Source organism: Haliotis rubra, unplaced genomic scaffold, assembly GCF_003918875.1.
Source record: "Haliotis rubra isolate DU_JTF1 unplaced genomic scaffold, ASM391887v1 Scf315, whole genome shotgun sequence".
Lineage (NCBI taxonomy): Eukaryota > Metazoa > Mollusca > Gastropoda > Lepetellida > Haliotidae > Haliotis > Haliotis rubra.
In genome coordinates, this window is record NW_025766986.1 from 451,402 (window position 1) to 465,629 (window position 14,228).

A 14,228-nucleotide genomic window follows, 5' to 3' on the forward strand; every position below is an offset into this window, starting at 1 on the left:
TTTTATTTTTAATGTTAAGGATACAACAGTATATTAACGCTGTTCTAAAGATAAGATATACATTGCAGCTACCTCTGAGAATCCTCTTGACTTAAGTATATTAATACCAAATAGTATACCATGTTCAGCCCAGCCTGGCAAAACCCAGACTATAAGGTGGAGAAAATATAACCCTGATGGACGAGGATGAGACGAACACCTTCAGAACTTGTCACTGTTCCTCTTGATCACCTGACAGAAAGGTTGGTTCTCATACTCAGTATGGACTCTGCAAGGCTAGGTGAGATCTTGTAGATCCCTACTTCGTGTAAGGCAGTTTTAGGGTCTGCGGACTTGGCATTAGGGTCCTTCTTGGCTTCATGGAGGGCTGAGTGCAGAACCTCCTTCAGGAGGATGGCGGAGCCGGTTTTAATGTCAGTAATGTACAGGCTTCCTTCACTCTGAAATATTTAGAAGGAAATGAGTTTGTTTCAATTTTAGGCAAGAGGGAGTGAGTTGTGTTTTACGCCGCTTCTAGCAATGTTCCAGCAATATCACCACAGGGGACACCAGAAATAGGAGTCACACTTTGTACCCATGTAAGGAATCGAACCCAGGTCTTCGACCGCCCCCAAAGGCAAGAACAAAGTGTGACTTTCAGTTACTCTAATGACTCAGATGTGACTGATAGCATTAGCAACAACCAAAACCATTGGGCGCAATGACACAACAAGTGTTTGCCACTAATATGGCAATGTCCCTGGCCACTAAAGAATGGAATATTTATAACACATTTGCTACTTTTTATTTTTTGGTCACATACAAGATGCCTGAAAAATGACTGGTGTCTGCATAATCACCCAAGTGAGGCTGTCGACATAATTGAAGACATTGGGTACAACAGTTCATGAGATATTGCGTTAACAAGAGTTTCAAAAGTGGTCAAAGTGCCGTGGTGACCTTGAAGATAAGGTCAAGGTCACCCTAATCAACTGGTGTCTGTGTAATCCCCAATGTAGGCTGTCACCAAATTTGAAGACATTGAGTACAACAGTTCATGAGATATCGTGTTAACAAGAGTTTGAAATAGTGTTGTAAAGTGTCGTGATGACCTTGAATATAACAAGCTGAAGGTATAACTGGTAACTTCCTAATCCTCACTGATCTGCACATGAAACACAAGTGACTCTTTCTACACAAAGGGCACCTGATAGGTCACTCACTCTCTGAAGTAGGTGTCTGGTTTGTTGGTGAACTCGCCAAACAGTGGGAAGAGATTACGAGTCATATCGAACTGAAGCTGTGCTGCTCCCCCTTCATTGAAGTGGTTGGACAAGATCACCTGAAACAAGACCACAAGGTCAACACAGTCACTTGTGTTAGAGGTTCTTTCAAATAGTCTGTAAGTTATATCATATCATGCCAGTTTAATGTGTCATAGATGCATACCACTTTTGTGAAACATGGAACAAAGTTGACAAAAAGAGACACAGTTAGCAAAGGAATGTTAGCATTCAAATCCCCAACCAGAAGATCCTGGCAGGGCTATAAGGGACACAACTCTGCAACAATCACTGAAACTGATAATGCAGAGATATCAACCCTAAATAAAGCTTTCATAATATGGGTGAAAAGCATAAGTTTGAAAAGCATGATGAGGTGGGTTTTCACTTTGACATGTTAGGTCTTGATGTAAGTGAAGCAAGTAGTATAGAAGAAGTTCCCTGTTTGCACGAGCACAGATCCATCAGGTGCGCTAAATGTACCTTAACAATGAGTGAGTGAGTGAGTGAGTATGGTTTTACGCCGCTTTTAGCAATATTCCAGCAATATCATGGTGGGGGGACACCAGAAATGGGCTTCACACATTGTACCCATGTGGGGAATTGAACCCGGGTCTTCAGCGTGACGATCAGACGTTTTCACCATTAGGCTACCCAACCGCCCCACTTTAACAAAGATCAGATATCTTGTAACACAAAGTAATGGATATATTCTTACCATCTTAATTGAAAACATGGCTCTTATTGGTCAGGAAAGTCCCAATGTAATGACACCTGTCACTGTTCAGTAACAATAATATGCTGAGTAAACAATTTGTCCCAAACAGCCCCTGTTGTAATTTTGAGAGGACAAGAGTACCAACGAAAAGTTAGTCTTCAAATCATAACCACTGCACCAAAATCTTAACGGATGGCATCTTTGAAAATGTGCAGTACCTCATCAAGGATGAATTTATTTATTTTCTCTGCCAACCGCTGCCAGAACTTGTGGAACAGTGGCTTGCTGAGGAGGTCCTCCATGACAGCCAGATGATCCTTGAGGACGAGCAGCATCTCACAGGCTGAGGCTGACAGACCCAGCGTGATCATCAGGTCTTTCTGGGATGGTAGAGAAATCCATCTGCAACAGAGATTCATCAAACTGGGGACTTTGATGTGACAAGCAAAGGTCCACTTTGCCAACCTGTCTGGCTGATGAAGCAAAGCCTAAAGGTACACTCTGCCCACTTGTCTGGCTGACGAAGCAAAGCCTAAAGGTACACTCTGCCCACCTGTCTGGCTGACAGAACAAAGTCTAAAGGTACACTCTGCCCACCTGTCTGGCTGACGAAAGCAAAGCCTAAAGGTACACTCTGCCCACCTGCCTGGCTGACGAAGCAATACAAAACATCAGTCCTATCTCTCACCTGTCCTTCCTGTAGGGCTGACTCCTGGCGTGGAAGTCAGTGAAGACATAGCTCACACTGTTCTTCAACATGTCCACCTTGAGGGACTCAAACAGATCAGTGATGTCATCAAACACGGTGGTGTTCAGAGTTGGCAGGTTGCTGATGTCAAGGTCCTCACTCAGCTGGACATACAGAAACAATGACTTGAAATCGACTTTAATGTCATGTTCATGAGTGTTTCAATCACATAGCGTTGTGCAGCCAGGTGCATATGTGGCTATTTGCATTAGTCTGGATTTACGTTGTTTTTATGGGACACCAAGCACAGATGCATTATATGGACTCCCAGCTTGTTTTAACCACCTAATGATGAGCATGACTGACTGACTGACTGAGTTTGGTTTTACGCCGCTTTTAGCAATATTCCAGCAACATCACGGCGGGGGACACCAGAAATGAGCTTCACACATTGTGCCCATGTGGGGATTCGAACCCGGGTCTTCGGCGTGACGAGCCAACGCTTTAACCATTAGGCTACCCCACCGCCCCTAATAATGAGCATGCACCAGACAGGGTGACATCAAGTACCGTCAATGTCATTTGGAATGTCTAGGCAAGGACTAATGTTGTCATGGATGGCATTTTCGTGGGTTCAAAATTTGCTTTTTGTGGACTATGATCTTAACTGCTTTGACTTGTGTTTAGAAGTAACTGCCATTCTGATTAAGTGGACCAAATGGCCAAAGCAAGAAGGCTTTGAGTTGTTGCATTTTTTAATTAAGGGCACAAGGGGTGGTAACCAATACCTTGCTGGAGTCTGCGGACTGGCTGAGGGAGAGAGACCGGGGTCGGTCACCTTTTGCTTTACTCTGTTTCTCCTTCTTCATCCTCTGGGAATATGTGGATTTTTGATACATTAGCTGGATAAAAAACTGAAACAAAAACAGATAAAACAACTACTCAGTCATGTTAAGAATACCGTGTCTGTATGATATTACGCCACATGCCAAAACATTCCAGCAATGTCACAGTATGGGCCACCAAGAACAGGCCTCGCACTTTGTACTTAAGTGAGGAATCTGGACAAGTAAAGGATCTACAAGGGGCGGATCCAGAGGCTGGGTGCCTTTGGACTTTATGATTTACATGCACACCCCTACTCCAAAATTCTGGAGAAGATACGCTACAAATTTTGTGCACAGTGAAGGTGAATCAAAGTGAGAGCCATACTGTGAGGTCATGAACACTGAAACAAGATATCTGAAAGGAGCACATGTAATTTGGCAAGGAAATTGGGTAAGTTATAGTTTTGTGTACTCAATTATTGTAGATGTCTATAAACCTGTACTTCACAGGAATTGTCTCACTCCACTCCTAAACAACCTCTCCAACATAGTGCACTGTGTTGAGTATAGCACAGAAGCAGCTCCCTACAGGGTTATCTACAACACTTACCACCGTCTCACTCCACTCCTGGAGGACCTCTCCCACATAGTGCACTGTGTTGAGTATAGCACAGAAGCAGCTCCCTACAGGGTTATCTACAACACTTACCACCGTCTCACTCCACTCTTGAAGCACCTCTCCCACATAGTGCACTGTGTTGAGTATAACACAGAAGCAGCTCCCTACAGGGTTATCTACAACACTTACCACCGCGTCTCACTCCACTCCCTCTCCCACTGCACCTCTGTGTGCACTGTGTTGAGTATAACACAGAAGCAGCTCCCTACAGGGTTATCTACAACACTTACCACTGTCTCACTCCACTCTTGAAGCACCTCTCCCACATAGTGCACTGTGTTGAGTATAGCACAGAAGCAGCTCCCTACAGGGTTATCTACAACACTTACCACTGTCTCACTCCACTCTTGAAGCACCTCTCCCACATAGTGCACTGTGTTGAGTATAGCACAGAAGCAGCTCCCTACAGGGTTATCTACAACACTTACCACTGTCTCACTCCACTCTTGAAGCACCTCTCCCACATAGTGCACTGTGTTGAGTATAGCACAGAAGCAGCTCCTACAGGGTTATCTTACTCCACTGTACACTTACAATAGTGCACTTACCCACTCAGGGTTCTACACACCACTCTTGAAGCACCTCTCCCACATAGTGCACTGTGTTGAGTATAGCACAGAAGCAGCTCCCTACAGGGTTATCTACAACACTTACCACCATCTCTCACTCCACTCCTTAGTGCACTGTGTTGAGTATAGCACAGAAGCAGCTCCCTACAGGGTTATCTACAACACTTACCACCGTCTCACTCCACTCCTGGAGGACCTCTCCCACATAGTGCACTGTGTTGAGTATAGCACAGAAGCAGCTCCCTACAGGGTTGTGTGTCTCCTGCTTCATCACTTGCACCACACGAACACGGAAGTCCTCCAGTAGCTCAAGTTGCAGCCCAAGGAAGCGTAACTTGCTGCTTACATCAGGCAGTGGCTTGTACCGGTCTGAAGATGACAAACACATATTTAACATCTGAATGCTACAAAAAGAAGTATGAGGGCTTCTCTAGGGGTTCCGACTTTGTGATGTGTGAGTTACCTGTGATGGTGAGGAGGAGCGTCATGAAGCTCTCCCCACACTCAGGCACCTTCAGCTCGTCCACGTCAGTGATGTCCTTGTACTGGGACTGCCAGGCTGTGGGAGACGACAGCATTGCCTCAATCTTCTGTATGGCAACTGAAACACAAATAATGCATGTGCCCAATATTTCCTTCCACATTATGCAACAATCAAACACAACATAACAGTTAACACATAACTGACCAGTATTTCAAGAGTATATTTGGGTACAAAACAAGTAATTCTTCCAAATTATCACAAGCAGTGTGTGAAATACTTCCTAAATTATGCTAGCCAGTCGGGCTAGCTATGCCTGAAAGGTACTTGCCCACAAAAATTTCACTAGCTTTGAATGTAGACACTGGTTTCTTCATTAAGTTGAATGTGATGAACACATGGTTTCTTTCATTAGTGTATGCTAATATGATGAAGTGATATTTTATCACAAAATTCACCAGCCAGTCAGGCCAGTAACTATGGAGATTTACTGGCCTGGCTGGCTTTTTACTAGCCACCAGGCTAGCGGGCCAGTGGCTATTTTGCACTCTGATCACAAGGTGTCCTGTCAAACCCTGTACAGTACAACCAGAAATTATTGAGAATTTAAAGATTGTAAATTTTTAAATATTTTTCACTCATTACTCACGTATTAAATGTGAATATTATCAGAACATAACTCCAGATACAAAGACAGGTGAACAGTTAGTATTTTGTCAAGTCTCCATGGGCAGCAATGCAGGCTTCAATGCAGCGGGGCATACTACTGATCAAAGAAGTTAGAAAGTCGTTGTCCATGCTGTCCCAATATCGGACCACCTCTTCTTTCATTTCAGCAATATTTGTCAGATTTTTCTTATTGACACTTTCCTTCATAAGTCCCCAAACATTTTCTATTTAGGTCAGGGCTATAGCTTGGCCAATCTAATAATGTCATATTTTATGGACATTATTATATTTTGGGTCCAAAACCAGGCCTGTGAATGCTTTGAACGATGTTTTGGGTCGTTGTCCTGCTGGAAAATCCAAAATGAGCAGATGGAAGTAAATGTCCCTCGAGAATATCTGTGTACCGCTCACTGTTCATATTCCCTTCAAATACACAGAGGGGCGTTGCCCCTAACTCTGATATGCCACCCCACACGTTAAATTTTGGACTGTACTTTGGGCGCTGATACAAAGGTTTTTCAGTTTGTTTGGTCCAGAATTTCAGTTTATTAGGAAACAGCCACACCGAACTTTCATCTGAGAAAATCACATTGTCCCAGTTAAAATTTCTATGCTGTAAGCACCAGTTCAACCTTCGCTCCTTTTGTTCAGATTTTGAGGTTGGTGAAATAATTCCTAGACTTTTCTACCAACCCATTGCATGCAGCTCAGTTCTAATTGTCTCCTTACAGACAGCCACAGTTCATCTATCAATCATATCCAGCCTTAAGTTTTCTAAACTCCTTCATTTGTTTTTAGAAACAAGAATACAATACCAAGCCGCCTCCTGTCACCGACAGTCAATTGTCTTGGCCTACCTGCGCCTCCCTGGTGCTCAATGCCATATCCATTTGCAATATTGTTCAAAACACGATAAACAGTGGACAAAGGGATGCTTGTTCTACTTGAAATCACTTTAACTGATCTGATGTCCTTGTTATAATACTCTAAAATCAACTTCCTCTTCTCTAAATCATCCATACTGAGGATCACTGAAAATGTCGTCTGCTAGCAAGTAAACAAAGGGGGATAACTCTTCACAAACTAATGAAAAAGGATTAACGGAGTTGAATCTCTTGAATGAAACCAAGCACTTGATAGCTGGTCAAGGTTGTTTATACTAGAAATCAAATTAAACATATTCCTAAAATTCTCAATAATTTCTGGTCATACTATAACACTAACTATTGAAGTCTGTTCCTTTGCACTGGCCCTGTCATCAGTAAAATACATGTCACCTTCAAAAACCATAACAATACCTAGTACCTATAATTATAACACATCTTTTAACCACACTGGGAGCTGAACCCAGTTCTTTGGTGTGATGAATTGGGGAAAAGTCTAATTCCAACTGGGGAACCTTTTAGCTGACATTTTCTGTAGAATTGGGGCTGAAAACTACTTGTAAGCAGGTCTAGCAAAATCCCTGTGATGATGAGTGAGTGAGTGAGTTTAGTTTTACGCCACACTCAGCAATATTCCAGCTACCGGTATATGGCGGCGGTCTGCAAATAATCGAGTCTGGACCAGACAATCCAGTGAGCTGCTGATGATGATGATGATGCAACTTACACCTCTTCTCTATGATAAGCCACTTGTCGATGGCCTCGCCTGAGGACAGCACATGGAGACAGCCGGGCTCTGTGCTAGGGTAGTTGTAGGTGAGTCTCAGCTCCTTGTCAAAGAGCAGGGCCTCGTCCACCATGTGGGAGAAGAAGTGTTCATCATACACCAGCTCCGGGAGGTCATTGACCATCTTCTCCATTACCAGTATCACCAGGCCACGCATCAACTCAACCTGTCAACAGGAAGGTTGTAATGCCAATCAGATTTTTACACTCCAATTCTAGAAACGGAATCAGGGTTATGGTAAGACCTACATTTTGTGATTGGAGTGAAAATAGAAACACGAACGTTGCAGCCGGATTTGCCATTCCATAACTTTGCCCTTGACATCAATTCTAGAAACAAGATCACAGTAACTGTAAGGATTACTTTTTATGATGGAAGTGTGAGTGTGAGTGAGTTTAGTTTTACGCCGCACTCAGCAATATTCCAGCTATGTGGCGGCAGTCTGTAAATAATCGAGTTTGGACCAGACAATCCAGTGATCAACATCAGGCGCATCAATCTACCGATGACATGTTTCAACCAAGTCATTGAGCCTGACCACCCGATCCTGTTAGTCACCTCGTACAACAAGCATGGGCTACTGAAGCCCAATTCTAACCCGCATCTTCACGGGTCTTGTGATGGAAGTAAAAATAGACCAAGATCATATATATATATGTATGAATATATATGAATGATAAGACTGGACACAGCATCTTTGGATATGACAATTGACAGTTCTTGGAAATCACTGTCATCACGCCATGGCAGGCCAAAGGGACACAACTCTGTTTTTTAATATCGATGATAGAAATAGAGACAATATCCTTGGATATGGTACATGATGGTACACTGACTGACCTTGGCATCGAGGTTGTCATGGCCAGCCTCCTTCAGCAAGGGTTGGATGTTCTTCAGGAGGAAGTCATTGTGGTCTCGGATCCAGCTCAACACTTGGGTGAAGTACCACTCCGGCTACAAGGACGAACACAAACATGACTGCCTGGAACCTTACAGATCAGTGCAATTCTCCATGATCATGTCATGCACATGTTGTAAATTTGGCTGCAACCACCCTTACCTTGCTGATGGGTTAACCTCTTTGAGCATGTTGGTTGAATGTTTGTTATTTAACGCCGCACTCAGCAATATTCCAGCTACATGGCAGCAGACTGTAAATAATCGAGTCTGTACCAGACAATCCAGTGATCAACAACATTAGCATCGTTCTATGCAATTGGGATATGATAACACCTGACCCCCAGATCCCGTTAGTCACCTCTTACGACATGCATGGGTTGCTGAAGACCAATTCTAACCCGGATCTTCATGGGTACTTTGCTCATGTAGACAAAGCATTTAGCTGCTTTGAGCAAAATAAGTTGCAATACGATGCTTGGGACATGCATTTTATTGATACAGCATATGTAATAGGGTGTGAAGGCATCCCACAGATGACCTTACTTTGGGGACAAACTCATAAATTACAGTGCCCTACCTTGTCGAGGCTGTTTGTCTGTTTCTTCCCATAGAAGTGATACTTGAACCTCTTCTTCAGTGGCTTCAGCATCAGCTGGAGGGGCAGGATGAGGGGCTTCAGCCCCGGGATATTCAGCAGGGTGGGGCTCGACACTTGGGTCTCGATAGAGATGGTGTCACTACTAGGGTCAAGGAAACTGTCACTCAACATTGTATTCAGGCAGTTGGGACAGAGTAGGGCTTCAAAACTGTTTTCGTAATTCTCCACCAACATCACAACAAGGGTTTTAAAAATTGAGCTTCACACACTGTACACTTGATTGACTGAACCGTGGTCTTTTAACTGGATATTAGAATGGTGTAATAGTTAACAATTTATAAAAAAAAAATAAATCAATTCTTGTATTACCATTTATCTTTTGTTTATATAATGTATGTTCATGAAAGAAACTACAGCAAACATGGTTTTACTAACAGGAAACTTAGAGTCAAGCATCTGTCACTGACTTCCAGCAATATTGCTGTCTGTACCAATCACAACAATGGGCAAAGGGAGATAATTTACATAGTAAATTTACCAATGTTCAGCAATATGCACAAAAAGGATACGGTAGGACAAGTTGTAAGAGTTGCTTGAAGAGCGACTGCATTCTTGACTTCATCTCAGTTGCATTTGCAACAATAGGTGCTTTAATAGTTGATGCTACCAGTGGCCATCGCATTGCCTTCAGAACATCCTCAAATTCCCTTTGTAATCAAAATATTACAATCAGTGTATTGTTCATGCAACAGAGGTCAAACAACATTTTAAGTCAACAAATATGTAAGAGACAGAACATATATGCATTACTTAACGGCATAACTGAAAGAAATTTAACTTTGAGTTGAGTTCAGCAATATACCAGCTATATGGTGGCAGTCTGGCTGGTGCTTGGTTTGTTGTTTAACGCTGCACTCAGCAATATTCCAGCTATAAGGCGGCGGTCTGTAAATAAATAGTCTGGACCAAACAATCCAGTGACCAACAGCAGGAGCATCAATCTACACATTTGGGATACAATGACATGTGTCAACCAAGTTAGTGAGTCATCTCTTACGACAAGTATGGGTTACTGAAGATCAATTCTAAACTGGATCTTCACGGGTGAGTGAGTGAGTGAGTTTAGTTTTACGCCGCACTCAGCAATATTCCAGCTATATGGCGGCGGTCTGTAAATAATCGAGTCTGGACCAGACAATCCAGTGACCAACAGCATGAGCATCGATCTGCGCAATTGGGAACCGATGACATGTGTCAATCAAGTCAGCGAAACTGACCACCCGATCCCGTTAGTCGCCTCTTACGACAAGATAGTCGCCTTTTTATGGCAAGCACATGGGTTGCTGAAGACCTATTCTACCCCGGATCTTCACGGGTTCTTCACGGGTGAAAGCAACTGAAGGATACAGAGAACTCTTCATAATTTATGTCTGTACATGAATGAATACTCTTCTAAAACATAGTCATAGTCATTCAAACAGCTTCAAATTGATCTTGGCAACTTTGTGATCAACTTATGGAATATGAATATACTGAAACATTCAATAGAAATGTATGACTATGTAGAATATGTCTAAACATGTGTAGAGTCAGACTTTTCAACATGTTCAATAACCATGATCTGGAACTGGAACAACTTGAATTACCAATATGACACAGATTTGCTTACGCTGCTATTTTATCCTTAAGTAACTTGTTCCAAAATAAGATTGTCTCCTTGGTGAACTGCACCAGGTTTTTGCACGAGGACTCCTCCAAACTGTCGTACAGGGCAGTCAGACTATTAAACACCTCCACTGCACTGCCCATAGACTCTGTGATTAGTGCAGCTTGTAACTGGGAGCTGAAAATGATGCCCCAAGGTTAATAAAGTTACTGTTTGGCAAATCTGAGCTTTACAGTCTGGACTCAAAACCTTTAAGTTTACTGGACTGAACTAGACTCCCAGGATCAATTTCTGAAGATATCATTGTCTTAAGGACTACAGATAGCTGAGCCTACTCGACTGAACAGAATTTGATATATATAGGCAGAGACTGTACTGTTATGTTTTATTTTATGAATAATTTTAGATTTCACAGAATTAAAGCCAAAATGTAGATCTGATTGTATGGTAAAAAAATCTTTAGAAAAGATGAATCTACATTTTTATTTGACTTCCTTGTTATTCTATTATCTGTTAACATGATCAAAATGCGTAAGAAGAGTCAATTAACATTACAGAAAAAAGGTGTAATATAACCTGCACTCTTCCACCTTTGCAACAATGCTAAGGTATTTGGTGTATTGTTCCAGCTCCTCCACCTGCTGAGTGAGTACTGTCAGCTCATCCAGCATGGGTTTGTGTACACGCAGATGGTCCAGAATATCATGCCTCACTGTTTCTTGATTCTCACCAACTTTCTTAATCTGTTTGCTGATAGTCTGAGCATTTTTGATTGCCTTAATTTCTGATGGAACTTCTGAACTGGCAAGTGAGACCTAAATCAATACAAAGTAAACAGGTCAATGCAATGACAATAAATGCAGTTGTTTTATTATGGATAGCAACTTCTTCGGTATACATACACAACATGTTCAGTTCTAATTATAGACTCTTCATATATAAATTAGTGTGATAATACCCCTAACCTGCAGACGTCCACGTTTGCAGCAATGAGGAGCTACATAGTAAATTGTTCAAGCATATGAATGATCAAGAGGTATCCCCAAAGTTCTTAAATGTGCATGTATAATATAGATGTTGCAATCCTTCAAAATTGTTGCTATCCTTCAAAAGTGTCTCCTTTTCTTAAACTTGTATGTCCATCTTCTAAATACCTATAATGATAAAATAATGAAGAAGATCACAATAGTTACTATGCATTAAAATTGTTGTCACTAAGCAAAACAACTGTACTGAAAATATACAGGGGATTTTATTGGGGCTTCTGATTATGTGATGATGTGAAATCGAAAGGGCGAAATATGGATAACGTTGAAGAAAACGAAACAAAAACCTTCTTTTCCAAAGACTCTTTCTTTGCCCGGGTCTCTTCGTATAGTTGTTTGGCATTAAATATCGTTCTGATGTTGTCAGTGAATTTGGAATTAATGTAGTTAACAACATGGTCATCCAATAATGAGGTTGACATCTCAGAGCTCATGGGGGCTGCCATGTTGGCAGTGATACTGGAGTTCCCTACTACTTTCTTTACTACTATTAATGCAATCGATGTCAGCATGAACTCTGGCAACAGGCAATATATATTCTTAATAACTAAAGTTGTGTACGGGTAAAAAAAAACTTCTTGATCACACTAAAAACAACAATATTACACTATACTCAGTCGTCACAAGTCGGATAATATTAAATTGCAGTATAACTGCATGTCTACCTAGTTTCCTTACTTAACTTTCCTGATTCCTCGTGGTGGCAGTTTATGATTCGCTTCATAGGGACGGGACAGTTTATCACTTTCCCACGTGGCTAATCAGTTAACTCCATTTACAACGTCTAGACAATATGTCACCAGTGTCTTGGCTACCTTACACTTGATCTGTACATACCAAATAGTCAACATTGGCGGATCCAGAGTGGTGGTGGTGGTGGTGGTGTGTGTGTGTGTGTGTGTGTGTGTGTGTGTGTTTTTCCCCGTATGGTGTGCCTTACTTCATCATCGGAGACGATGCCTTTCCACTCCGCCCTGGATGATGAAGTCCTTTTCCATGCGTCAGATGGACCCAGATCAGCAGATCTTCAACTGCAGGTAATTATTCTTTTCCATAAATACCTAAATCAAATTATAACTTAGTATCTTTGGGTGTATGCAATATTATATCAAAGGTTTTGAAGTTTGAATGCATTTGACTTTAAAATGTTTAATTTGTGACTTTTGCAGACTGTCTCGGGCCAGACGAGTGGTGGAGAATACCTTCGGGATTCTGGCTATGAGGTTCCAGATCTTCCTCGGCTCCCTAAATAGCACTGCAGACAGAGCTGAACAGATAACCCAGGCCTGCGTCACTTTACACAACATGCTGAGAACGAGGAACCGGAACAGTCAGATGAACCTCATAGACCGGGGAAATGAGGACTGTTCACTCACCCAAGGCGAGTGGCGCTCCTGCACACAGCTGCTTGATGGGGATAACCGGGCTGCGAGGAACGTTACCCCACTAGATGGCGCCAACCAAAGAAACTATTTGAAGGACTATTTCATCGGCCCAGGAGCTGTTCATTGGCAAGAGAAAATGATATCCATATGACTTTAAAATGTACTCTATTATGTAGGACTACTTCATTTACAAAGGATCTCTTGTTTGTTTTTTATTTACACTATTTAAAATTGGTAAATGCGGAAAAAACCACAATGAAAACTAACTATATACATGATGAACAAACCAAACTTTATTACAATCGTACAAGATGTATTTACATTTACACTTAGCAATGGATGGAAAATACAAAAAAAATATCAGATAAAAAAGCTTTTAAATCTTGTATTGGAAACTCATTTAAATAATCTGAAGGTAACATTTCACATCAGTATAAAGTGCTCATGACAATATATGAGTATCAAGTTCTACTTCTCAGTTTCACTGTCCTTGCTGAGAGTCCTGAAACATTGTGACTGATCCTCTGAGGTGTGTGTAGGGTCCAAGAGGCCGCTTGGCAGGTACAGAGATATACCTGCTGCAGCACTGGAGTCAAAGTTGGGGAAGATACCAGCCTGATCCGCTGCTTTGCGGCGTGTTGCAGAGGGTGGTGTGCTCAGGGTGGACCTCTGGGTGGCAGCAGGTTTGTGTGGAGATGATGTGCTACCACTGGCTGCCGTTTGGCTTTTATGAAGCATCTGGGAAGATGGCGACCATTTATGCGGTCGGCGCGGACTCGATTAGGTCGAGTTGAGGTCGAGATAGGTTGACTCACTTCGAGTGGGTCGATTCCAGGTTGAGTCCAAGTCGAGTCCAGTTCGAGTTGACCTTGACCTTCAACTCGACCAACTCGACCTAATGTCGACCTAAACTCGACCTATTCTCTACCTGGTCTCGACCCCATCTCGGACCGAAGGTCGAGGAGGAAGTCGGGGAAAATTTTTGACATGTCAAAAATTTTTCAAAAACTTGGTAGACCTGATTCGATCTGACTCGACCTGACTCGACCTAACTCGTTCTGAAACTCGA

The 14,228-nt window shown here is 42.2% G+C and overlaps 2 protein-coding genes across 2 annotated transcripts; one reads left to right on the forward strand and one right to left on the reverse strand.

Annotated features, from left to right (window-relative positions):
- Nucleotides 1-12,238, reverse strand: LOC124283415 (RAD50-interacting protein 1-like). The gene is given in 15 exon segments (XM_046719471.1): nt 1-409; nt 412-440; nt 1,203-1,321; nt 2,199-2,382; nt 2,669-2,832; nt 3,457-3,582; nt 4,913-5,112; nt 5,207-5,344; nt 7,505-7,730; nt 8,405-8,518; nt 9,042-9,201; nt 9,632-9,769; nt 10,732-10,905; nt 11,305-11,543; nt 12,062-12,238. Coding segments are annotated over 15 exon segments (2,352 nt in total). The 5' UTR covers nt 12,221-12,238; the 3' UTR covers nt 1-227.
- A 517-nt stretch (nt 12,239-12,755) lies between these two features.
- On the forward strand, nt 12,756-13,310 carry LOC124283430. Its single transcript, XM_046719487.1, has 2 exons — nt 12,756-12,811; nt 12,944-13,310. The coding sequence occupies exons 1-2, from the start codon at nt 12,756-12,758 to the stop codon at nt 13,308-13,310; spliced, it is 423 nt and encodes a 140-aa protein (XP_046575443.1).
- Nucleotides 13,311-14,228: the final 918 nt, after the last annotated feature.